This window comes from Anabas testudineus, chromosome 13, assembly GCF_900324465.2.
Source record: "Anabas testudineus chromosome 13, fAnaTes1.2, whole genome shotgun sequence".
Classification (NCBI taxonomy): domain Eukaryota; kingdom Metazoa; phylum Chordata; class Actinopteri; order Anabantiformes; family Anabantidae; genus Anabas; species Anabas testudineus.
This window is the reverse complement of record NC_046622.1, coordinates 14484547-14496967: the sequence shown is the minus strand read 5'-3', so window position 1 is coordinate 14496967 and position 12421 is coordinate 14484547. Positions and strand designations below refer to the sequence as shown.

Below are 12421 nucleotides of genomic sequence, written 5' to 3'. Positions count from 1 at the left end.
TTTTTTACATCAAACACTCTTCCTTATGTCTTTGATTTACAGACAGTCTCCTCCTCTATTCACAGGAATTTTCCCATCAGACTAAAAAGATTCTTTGACATAATTTCTTACTCTAAAAATTGTCTGTAGTAGCTATCTAGATCTAACTTGAACCATACCTGTCTACTTCCACCAGCTGCAGTGCTTGATGACTTTAAATTACTTTTATAGCTAGCTTTACACATTATACTTGTGTGCAGCAGAGGTCAAAGGCACAAAAGTTGATAGACCAGTTGTGCATGCCATAGACTTAAAACTGTCCCACGTGTTTGCACTTACGGGACAGAATTCCAATAGAGTTAATCCGATTTTGACAGCATTGTCTTATCCTAAAAAATAGTGTTTTAACTTGATATTGTTCAAGCTATCCCTTGTGCCAGAGGCAATATGCTTGCCTAATTCACTTAAGGCAGTCAACCTGAAAAACTAGTTAAAGAGTCATAGTAGTGACTCAATCATAGCTAGTACTCAAGTGTTGTCCCATTAAAATTCTCACCATCTTTCCCAGACCATTAAGTTTCTGTTCTGGAATAACTTTTATTTGTGTCCAGTTTCATCAGTGAAGCTGTATTTGTTTCAGACTAAGAAAATGGAAGACTCTGTATCCACAAAACCTCCAATATCAAACATTACTCTGTTTTTTATGTATACTCAGCAGTAATAGTTTCCATTAATGTTTTTGAGTCAACCCAATTCCCAAGAAACTATGCCACAGCACTATGTTGTGTTGCATTATAATTAATTTAGGTCACAGCCACTTAAAGTTTTCTTTTTTCTTATTGGGATATCATGGTGTGACGTAAGTCGACTCATTCTGTTTAAGTGTAGTAGATTTAAGGGCAGAGTTGGTAGGGGACTTGTCAATGAACCCCAGAGTTGGTGATTTAATTCCTGGTTCCCACCATTTCCTGGTCAGATGTTGAAGGGTACCAGAACAAGACACTCAACCCCGACCCTTGGTGCCTTAAATATTAGTCTACAGTAACTTAAATCTGTATTTGTTCTTTACTCCTTTAGGGTTGGGTTCACTTGATAATTCTAATGACTACGAGGATCCTGACTTTTTCTGTCTTGGTGATCATCGCATGAACACACCAGACAGGGTAAGAGTGTGTAGTGCGAGTGAAAATGTTTCCTCCTTTTGCATTGTTCTTCCTCTTCATCTCCTGCACAGTGTAAATGACAAGTGTCTCCTCCAATAGGATATGTCCCTGCATGTTCCCCATCAGCTAAAGGAGCGGAAAAATTCTTTATACAGTGATGACGAGCTGTTGGATGATGAAGAGTGAGTCATGCACCAACACACAAACAAACCATTTACACAGAAACGCAACACACAGAGACGGAGTTGACCTTTGTTGTCAGTACAACAATGACTGGTCAGAGGTAATAAGGTTTCTTGCTCATCCACTGATACTTTTCAGGCTTCAAATGTGTATGTTAATTTGGAACAGGCAAATACTCCTACTGTGTTTCATTCATTCACTCTTAAAATGCACTGCATACAATATTTTAGAAAACTTAGTTCTGTAAAGGAATGTACCGTAAATGCAATTATTTGAGTAGTGACCTGATCTGTGACTTGATCCAACTTAGACTTTTCATATTGACATTGTGTCAGAAGGTGAATCCGAATCAGAACCAAAACATCCTCACAACATCCATCACTGTCTGGTACAGTGCAGAACATTGAAGGGCTGCAGCGCATCATTTGTTTAGCTAAGAAGATCATTTGCTGGAAAATTCTCCCAATTTATCAGCTGAACTGCTCCCAGGCCAAACGCCATGCAAGAAAGATCACTTTTGACCCATCCCATTCCAGACACTTAGTCTTTGAACTGCTTCCCTCAGGGAAAAGACTGAGAACAATTAAGACCTTGACTGGGAATCAGAGGAACAGACTCTGGAACATGTTTCTCTCCTGAACAACTGAACTGTACAGCTAATCTAAACCAGACTCACTACTGTCATGTCATCAACTGTTACTCCACTTACTTAGCTGTTACATTCCTGTCTTTTAATCACTATCCATGTTTACATCTTACCAATCAATGTGATGTGCACATTTTGCACTTAACCCTAATTCCTATACCCCACCCCTCTTCATTGTAAGTACAGTTTTCCTTATCTGTCACTTTAAACTTTGTAGTTTGTAGTTGTGTTTTTCTAGTTTCAAATTCTTCAAAATGTCTCCTTGCTTATATGTTTTATTTACCATTTGTTCTGTTGCATTATTTATTCTGCTCTTGTCTTGGCAAGCTAATTTAAAATGTAATAATAATCCTGATTTAACACTTTGCATCAAGCTTTTCAGGTTCTAGTAAATAAAAAACTCTTGAGGCCCCTTTGTTCATTACAAATAGGTTTCATCAGCAAATATTAGTTAGTATATTGATGTGTTCCCTTCGATTACAAAAAGAGTTGATAAAAAACAGTAATGACCAGGACTGACTAGCACTTCTATGCAGAGTCGTTAGAGTATCTGTTATATTTGTGCCTATTTTTGGCTTTTTGTTTTATAACTCAGTTCAGTTCAGTTTATTTTTGCTTGTTTATTCTATTTATTCTTGTTTATTCTTGCTTCAACATTTATTACAGTTAATCAGCAGTGTCACTTTGAATATTACAATAATTGGTTGATTTAACAATTTAGTTAACATTGTTATACCAGTATTGATTTTAGGTTTTACACTGTATGTGTTAATGTATGTGCTTATTTCTTTAAGGCCTACCCTATGGCAGGACGAAGGCATCAGCAGCCAAGGCAGTGTCTACCTGCCAAACACTGGCAGGCAGGTTTCAGCCACTAAAGAAGACTCCTCTCAGCTCACTGCTGTCATCAAGAGTGGCTGGCTGGACAAGAATCCACCTCAGGGGTATGAATGAAAACACACACACACACACACGCATACGCACAAGGTGTGGTTCTGCTTAAAAGAGGATCAAGCAATAAATAGGCTTTGGTGGAGCATAAAGGTGTCAATTAATAGTGCCAGGTTACTATTGTAATGTAGTTATTCCAGTTCCTCTATTATACTAAAAGACCTATACTAAAGAGTGCTTTTTGTAATCTGCCTTTTGTCTTTTGTATGTATCCGCCTTCATAGGGCCCTTTATTACCAGAGACGATGGGTTAAACTGGATGTTGACTACCTGAGATATTTTGACAGTGACAAGGTAACAAGACAAGATGTGTCACATTTTGCATTTGTCATTCTTACACTCTTGAAGTATTAAAATGCTTTCCTACGCACCCAAACGCATATAACACACACATGCACGAACGTACACACACACACACACACACACACACACACACACACACACACACACACACACACACACACACACACAGATGCGGCATGCTGAGTAGCAGGTATGAATCTGTTTAACAGAGGAGTTGTTGCTGTCTGTTGTATTGCAGGATGTATATTCTAAAGGGATCATCTCCACAGCCTTCATCACTAATGTGACCAGTGTGGGAGAGCTCAAGTTTGAAGTTGCTACAAATAACCGAACATTTATATTCAGGGCTGAAAGTGAAGGTTTGTCTGGTCACCTGCTTATTCCTTACCCCCATAGAGTCTAATTTATGCTACTGTTTGTAATATGAAATATGTGTATATGTCCTATGTCTATATGTTGTATGTGTATATGCCATCTCCATGTACAAATATACATTTATGTTTGCTGACATACATGTATGCATGTATATTTTGCTAAACATGTTATTATTCTTACAGCTGAGAGAAATGAATGGGTGACTGTACTACAGGACTGCACCAGGGGGCGCCATCATCGCAGCAGCTCCATGAATCCAGGTTCACCTTTGACCCCAGACCATCAGGGTTATCTGGAACTCAAAGGGTTGCGCTCCAAACTTTATACTGTCGTCTCCTCGGATAAGGTCTTCTTGTACAAAAACATAGATGTAAGGACCATTTGTCTGTGATTACAGACCAAATCAGTTTGTTGAAATTACATACTTATGATAAATCTAGGTTCTCTTTACTTTGTTAAATGTTATGCAGAAGAAATCTGAACATTATTTGTTAAAGTTTTTTTTTTAACTGTGCTAAAATAATAGAAAGTATATTAAGTGATTAAAATGCATCTGTTGATTGATAATACAGAGACAAATGCTGAATTCTTCTCTATTTTTCTTTCAGGACTATCGTATTGGTGTTGGTATCACAGCCATTGAGATGAATGTAGGAAATATTAAAGACACAGATCGTCGGAGCTTTTATCTCACCACACCTTATCGCATTTTCAGGTACTATATGTACACTCACTCTGCCATATGTATACACTACACTCTCTTAACCAGGAAGTGTGCTTTATATCCCCAAAATGCATTGAATGGTCATTAGTGTACTTATCTTAGCAAAGCATTAGAATGCAAAGAAAACCATTTTTCATTGTAAGTCACTGGCTGGGTTGGTCTTGGTGCTAGGATACTTGGGGGAAATTAGATCATGTTGTTTTCCTGAGAACTTACATCGTGCATTTATCCGCAGAGTCCTCAGCTGGACATCTTTTGAGAATGTGAAAAGCTCTTTGTGTGAGTGTGTGAGAGAGTGTGTGCAAAGAAATGTGAGGCATACGTGTGTGATTTCAAGTGCATGTGTTGATGTGGTGTGTGTGGTCTTTTGGCTGAAAGTGCACAGCCTGCAGTGCAACGGCTCAGCTTGACAGGATGGGGAAATGTGAAAAAGCTTGTGTATTTGAAATGTCTGTCTGTGTTGCTGCATGTGCAGCTTTTGTGTCTGGTAAAGCTGCATAAGATGTTTCAAGAAGCAGAGGAAGAATATTTGTGTTTTTGATTTGTCCATTTTAGAAGTGTGTCTGTGTGTGTATTTTAAGCACAGTAGGAAGCATCTTGTTAGGCTCATGAGAAGAGGAAGGATTCTGACATGAGTCTGCGTCAAGCCACAAATCTGTCTGTGTGTGTATGAATTTGTATAGTTTCCTGTCTTTGACTCAAGTATATTTAGTAAAACAAATGCAGGGTAAGAGTCAGTACTCAGTGGACTCATGAGCATAAGGATATGCACACTCAGCAGTTGGCTTTGGCACCGTCATGTCCTCGTTAACATTTGACCGTGCGTTTGTCTCTCTCCGCAGTTTCATAGCAGAGTCTGAGCAGCTGAAGGGGCAGTGGGTGGATGCCATGAGGAATGCTATAGGTGAGGCATTGTCCAACAGTGAGGTGGCGGACCAGATCTGGGCGGAGCCTAGTAACAGTTTCTGTGCTGATTGTGGGGCTCCCAAACCAGAATGGGCAGCCATCAACTTGTGTGTGGTGGTCTGTAAACGATGCGCAGGTTTGTATGTCTGGTTGTGTTTGTGTGTTTCATTCCTATATTTTTTTAAATTGTGGAAGATACTCAAAATTTGCATGTATCAAAAATATATGGACATAGAATGTGTTTTTTATTATTCGATGCATTTTCTGCTAAATTTCACACTAGTGCTACAGTATCTGATGTTAATGTGATTTCTTGTGTTTTGTGTTTGTTTGTGTGCTGTGTCAGGAGAGCATAGAGGACTAGGTCCTAGCATCTCAAAGGTTCGAAGTCTAAAAATGGACAAGAAAGTCTGGACAGAAGAGCTTGTACAGGTACACACACAGAATATAGAGATCCAGTTTGATACTTCAGCAGGAAAAAATCTGGGTAGAAAAGTGAAAAAGCAGGGAGCACTTGTCTCCTCTCTTAATCCCTACGCTGCCCTTAACCCTAACTGCTCCAGTAGAGCTGCTCAGTATATACTCTATACTATATTATTCAACCCCCATTTCTAATTAGGTGTACTGGCAAAAATTAGCTTTCGACAAATCAAACAAGAACAATTTCAGTAGCATAACACATCTAATATACCTCCAAATTCAACACAAAATGCAATTTTTAATGAATAGTAGTGTCATTATTTAACACCCTGAATAGAATCCACTCTAAGAGCAAACATTTGCAAATCGTTTGCAACTATTCAAGAGCTTGATTAGTTGCACCAGGTGTGCTTAAGATAGAACACATCATATACCTGAACTGCCTAGGGGTATATTAAAAGTGTCCTGTTTGATTATATAATAAGAATATAGCCAAGTTAAAATAAAAAAGTTCAAAGCTAATGGAATAGGGGTGGCTTTGTCATGCTCTGATTCTGCGTTGCCTCTTCTGGCACTGTAAATCTGCAGCATGTGAAAGCCAAGATGTATTCATTTAAGATCAGGATATATCTAGGAGAAAATGTTATGCTATCTGTGAGAAACTAATGCTTAGGTTTTATAACACCTACCAACAGGACAATGACCCCAAGCATACCTTAGTAGGTCCATCAAAACTTACTTAAAAAAGAATGCTTGGAAGCTCACCTGAATTAAACCTCATTGAAAATGCCTGGTGGGGATTGTAAGAAGGCAGTTGAAGCACACGAAGAATGTTAGTGAACCTGGAGGGCATTGCACATGAGGAATAGACTAAGAGTTGTCAGGAATGCTGCCAGGAGATGGTGTCTGGCTATGCAGCATGTTTGCAGCAGGTCAACAGTAAAAGACTCTACTAAGTACTGTAGATGCTTGTGATTGAGGGTTGAATAATTTTGAGACTGTAGTAGTCGTCAAAAGCTTTATTTTGTGTTGAATTTGGATGAACAACTAACATTAGTTGTGTTGAGGTATTTAAATTCTTACTTTATTTGTTCATTGCAAACAGCTGAAAGCTTGTTAATTTTGACAACTTGCTCCAACAACTCCAGTTGTTCAAAGCATTTCTACAAATAATGAGTTTTAGTTACTTGATCCAATATAGTGAAAAAAAATAATAATACTATAAAAAATGTGAAAGAATACCTACTACATAGTAAATTGTGTAATACAACATATTGGCCACAAATGTCTCCTACCCTTCCTAATGTGAAAATATTTCTCCTAAATCCTACCTGTGATGCAGCTGTTCCTGGTGCTAGGCAATGAGCGTGTAAACAGTTTCTGGGCTGCTAATGTCCCACCAAGTGAAGCTTTGACACTGTCTAGCTGCAGTGAAGACAGACGCCGCTTTATTACCAACAAATACCGCCAAGGAAAGTACAGGAGGTACCACCCTCTGTATGGAAACCAGACTGAGCTCAACAATGTAAGTAGCTCAGTTTTGATGATTTGCCTTGTTGTCTGTGTTATCCTCATATTTGGATTTGAACTCACAAACTCTGTTTTTTGTGATTTAGAGATTGAATATACAAAACTAAAATGAATACTCAACAACACAATTAAGAGTTACTCAGCTTATGTTGAGTAACCTTATCAGTATCCTAATGGAAAAATTGTGTTGTCTGTCACACACAGGACAGATTTAAAGGCAGTTGAGAGGATTGGTTTAGCAGTGTATTGTGACTAGTTAGTTATTTTAATGCTCTCTGCTAAATGTATTATTCACAGTTTGTGTTGCCTCACAATTCAGTACCTCCCTTTTTTTAGTGGCTACGTGCATATGTTGATAGACTGATATGAGAAAGACCAAGTCAGGAATGTCTATGTGATAATTTCACATCAGTTGTGTGCCCAGAAACTGCTTTCTTCTTCATTGATTTTTCTTTTATATTTACCCAACTGGGTGTATCAGTAATGCTACAGTATATTTGTTATCCAAGTGGGGCATTCTTGGGAGTTATTTGAACTCATTGCAGTTGGGTTGAAAAGTAGGTTGCTAGATTATAAAAGCTGTTTAAGTTCAACATGTAGTCACAGTCTGCCAATTGCAATAATGTTAATAACTGATATTCAGAGTAAATGTAAATTAAACAAAGCAGTATTAACAGAGGTTTTAAAGTAAGTCCTGTGGATTCCGGGCTTGCTTTACCTTCAGGAATTCCCCTGAGCAAGACTTAGCTCAGCGGATACATTCCAGTATAGTCCAGGAATTACCTATAGGCACCAGCACTCACAGGACAGACATACAGGCTGTCTGTTGTGCAGGACATTTGGGAAGAGTTTGGGAATGGATGTAGTTGAAGGTTACCAGCACTTGCATTTGTCCACTATGTGTGATAAATGTGTTAGTGTTCCAGACCCAGCTGGGTCACTCATTAGCTGCTTAACCCACTTACTGCAAACAATGTGGGCTGCTCACAGACACACTGACTGTGTGAGTCACATTTAGCACCTGACTGTGGGTTCTATTTTTCCTCTGTCAAGCATGTCAGAGTGTGTGTGTGTGTGTGTGTGTGTGTGTGTGTGTGAGTCATTGTGTTGGGGATGAGTAGAGGGAGATAAAGAAAATTTCTTAATGTCTCTCTGTCTCAGGGATCATATGCACACACATATAAATACACAATAATTGCACAATACTACACAATCTTTTTTTTGTTTGTTTGTTTTTTTTACACATACTTGTCCTCTCTTCTTTATTTATTCTATTATTTATTATTATCCTTATGCGTGGTAGCTATCTCTTTTTCATGTTAGTATACAGTCATGTGAACTGTTGGAGAAAACTTTCTTGCTTTTTTGTTATTTGAGTATTTCCCTTCAATTAATATATATATGGATACACAGATAGCTCCAATACCTGCTATACCTTCTCTCAGCATATTTGATGTTTTTCAGCTCTGCATTGCTAGAATTTTCACTTGGGTGTGTCTCAAGACATAATATACTCTGCAATGCGGTAACTAAATAGTTACAGTATGCAACAAGTCACTGACAGTAAGTTACAGTAAAGCACTGTGTGTGGCTGTGAAAGGGAGAGGAAACATACATTTGTGTGCCGAGTGAGTAATTATCTTGGGCTACATCCAGGTTTGTGGATTTAGCCCTTACTTTATATCCCAACTTCTTTGTTTCCTTTCTTCTTTGTTTTTCCTTTTTTTTTTTCTGAATGTGACGTCATTACTCATTGCTTTAGCAGGAATGCACCATAACTCCGCCTCTGCCTCTCTTCTCCCCCTCCTCTCCTTCTGCTGTCCCCCTGACTGTTTGGCTGGGACTGCAGAAGAAAGTGGATCTCACCACTCTTTGCTCTCTTTCTTGTTTGTAAGTGGCCAGTATTCTCTTAACTTTTTCTCAAACTGCACTTTTTCCCTCTGTAATTTTGTGTGTGTCAACTGACATTGAAACAGAGAACTTGTTGAGAGGAACTGAAAATGTACAGGTAAGATTGTGTGTGAGATGAGCTGGTATGGTATGGTAGGGACAAGGTAGTGAAAGTATGTTGTGTGTCTGAAACAGTGTGTTCTTGTAGATGATCTTTACACTATGTAAGCATGAATGTGTGTTTTTATGTTTAGTATGAGTTTAGCAATGTGGGTCACTGGACTTTGGATTTTCGACACAGTGTGATCTCTGTGCAGTAGAACAAACTAATGTTTGAAGATTTGAGACTATGAGGTCTGTTATACTGTAGCTCTATGTTAATGAATGCATAGTTATATTGTGTGCATGTTTTGATCACTGGCTGAGATATGGTAACATTCATATTAATGTGTGTGTAGGCACAGTTTTCTGCCTTTTTGCATTTTGGACAGTTGCTCTATTTTTCTATATGAGCCCATGTGTTCTCTGTGTACTCAAAGCAGATGACAGGCTTACCTCTGTCAATGGACATCATTGTCTGTCTCACTCGATCTCCTCCTGCTTTGTTTCCCCCCTCTCTTTTGCTGCCTTCTTCTTAAGCACTAGGTATTTAGCTAATAGTGTCTTCCACAGTCTTTGGTTCATTAATTAGGTTTTGCTTGTAACTTAGTGTTACTGGCAGGTGTAGTGAATAATTTTCTGTTTTAGAGGACGCATAATGTGTAGTAGTTTGCCAACAGCATGTTAAGTATCCAAATGATGAAAGGTAGATGAAAAATGCTTGAAATGCTGTGTGCATGTGAGAGCAAAGACATCTTTTATGGGCGGAGCATAAAAGATTCATGACAAAAAATGTACAGAATGCCATTTAGTTAACACATAAAAATGTGTTGACAGTTTGAGAATACAATATGTATACCCAGAGTTACTGTATTGCATTTGTTAGAACAAAGCATTTTTTCTAAAGCTTGTAAAACCACTGATGATCTCACACATCCCATGTTTGTTATGAGCATAAAAAATGAAGAATGGATAAGTTGATGTCTTCCCACCCTGAATACCTACTGCCAAGTCTTTTTAAGCTTGTGTTTGTTGTGTCTAACTTGACTGTGTATTCTTGACAATCAACATGTTATTGGTACTTATAGTAGCAAGCTGGCATAGCTGAGAGGCAGTAGGAAAAACTCTTATGGGCTTGTTTTTCTCCTTTACAGTTTTCGAAAGCTGCTGTTGCTCGATATTGTTTATTCTAGTGTTTCATATAGATTTGCAGATTTTAAGCAATTTCCTTAATTAGTAGTACGACAGTTAATGTGTCAGGGGCTTTAGCCTCCAGTGGTAAATCACCTTTAATGCCATCCAATGAACATTAAACATGTTGAATCTGAAACGGGTTAACCCACTGGTTTATTTATATGATGGAACCTATCCCTATGATGCACAAATGCTGTTGTACCAACTTTTACTGCCACTGATAAAATACATCAGTATTATACAGAAGGTTTCCACTTAATGCATGTCATCACTTATGTGCCAGTGGTGTTGAAGAGGGCTATTTGATCTGACACAGCCTGCGTTTGCAGAGCCACAGATACCCAGCTAAACCAGCAGTGTTCATGAACATGACCGCCACAATGAGCAAAGAAAGCCACATTACCATTTTTTTTCTACAACAACAGGGGGTGTGTTTGTTTTGTAACTTGTGTGGCCTTTACTGGCTGACACCTTCATCTTGTTAGGAACCTCTGTTGCAACTATCTGTCTATCAGTAAACTATAGTACATTTTGTGAAAGTTACAAATATACAGTATAAGTACATGTCAAGTACTTATCTTATGGTCTGTTAATATTTGTAATAGTTAAATAATTTACTTATTGGTTTACCATTAACAACTTTTTTTTTTTTTGCCTGTAGACTTTAGGTTTTTAACTAATTTATTCTTTTTACAGGGAGGTCTGTTTGAGATGGGATCTGATTTTCTTATTGTTTTTTGGTTTTTTTTCTTTATCTGTCTTTTTCTTTGTGTTTGTATTTCTGTTTCTCTCCATGTCATATTTATTCTTTCCTTCTTTTCTCCTTCTTTGTCTGTCTGGATTTTTAATCTCTACCTCCTTCTCCATCTCTCTCTCTCTGCAAACTGCCCCTGGTGAGGTAATGGTAGAACATGTGTGGATGGCTGCTATTTTTCATCTGGATTTAATGTATGAACATACATACACACACACACACACATAAATGTGGGTGTAGTTTTGGCTGGATGTTCAGTATATGCTAAAACAGACCAAACACAATTGGCTGCATGTGTTGGTGTCTGTGCATAGGTGGTCTAAGTATATTATATTGACTTTGTAGTCAGTTACAATCAGTCTCTGATTAATGTGCCTCCTGAAAAGCTTTCATCTTCCTTTCACAATATTTTTCTTTCTTATGTTTCTCTCGACTCTTTCTTTTCCTACAATTCTGTCCCACATAACTGCAGAGGCCAGATGGAGGCCTGTGATTTTAGACACACCCAGATAAAATCTTACTCTGTCTCTCACTCTCTCAGGGGAAATTGAGTAAGATTCTTGAATTCCCTTCTCTTCTCTCTCTTTATGTATATATGTGTGTGTGTGTGTGTGTGTGTGTGTGTGTGTGTGTGTGTGTGTGTGTGTGTGTGTGTGTGTGTGTGTGTGTGTGTTACATTACTCCCTGTTTCATAGGCAGCAGATGTTGGAGGGTGTGAGGTCTTTAAACACTCAAACAGCCCATTTCCTCATTGCACTTTGTTCTGATTGGTTTACTTCTCTTGGTCAGAGGGAACATGGTGTGTCCTACATACAACATACAGTAGCTTTCACATTTGTGGCCACATGGGGCAGATGGCTAGTATTGTTCTGTTTTACTAGTACTAAAACAAATGCAGCTATTGGTTTTGAGTGTAAATGTGATGTGTTGTGTTGTTATCTGTGTTTACCGATTTTAAAAGCCATATTGAATCTTGCTGACATTAATTTATGATGACAACCTCAGCAGACATTCAATAAATCAATTTCTTCATTCATTTCAACATAATAATTTGCCCAGATAGACTTGTTTGGCTCAGATGCTTTAGGTTGTGAGGAGTAAATAGAAAATAGTAAATCGAAGCAATGCAGGGAACGGTATGGAGGCAAAAGGAAAACAAAATGTTCCAAATAACCACTCTGGAGATCTGTCTGTCTATCATTTAGTTTCCTGTGGATCCTCATTTTTCAGGTAGGGCTGCAAGCATCTTACTGTTCTTTCAGCGTGAAGATCTTAGTCAAAAACTGAATCTTTCAAACTTTTTC

The 12421-nt window shown here is 38.2% G+C and overlaps 1 protein-coding gene across 4 annotated transcripts in view; it reads left to right on the top strand.

Annotated features, from left to right (window-relative positions):
* The window catches only part of LOC113149195 (arf-GAP with Rho-GAP domain, ANK repeat and PH domain-containing protein 1), a 46599-nt gene that overhangs the window by 16143 nt on the left and 18035 nt on the right, over positions 1–12421 (top strand). For all 4 annotated transcript variants that reach the window (XM_026341126.1, XM_026341123.1, XM_026341114.1 and 1 more), the window contains 10 exons: positions 1057–1142; positions 1242–1324; positions 2766–2915; positions 3147–3216; positions 3464–3584; positions 3783–3970; positions 4209–4315; positions 5167–5366; positions 5577–5662; positions 6993–7175. In XM_026341126.1, coding sequence (XP_026196911.1) covers positions 1057–1142; positions 1242–1324; positions 2766–2915; positions 3147–3216; positions 3464–3584; positions 3783–3970; positions 4209–4315; positions 5167–5366; positions 5577–5662; positions 6993–7175 — 1274 coding nt within the window. The remainder of the gene's footprint in view (positions 1–1056; positions 1143–1241; positions 1325–2765; positions 2916–3146; positions 3217–3463; positions 3585–3782; positions 3971–4208; positions 4316–5166; positions 5367–5576; positions 5663–6992; positions 7176–12421) is intronic.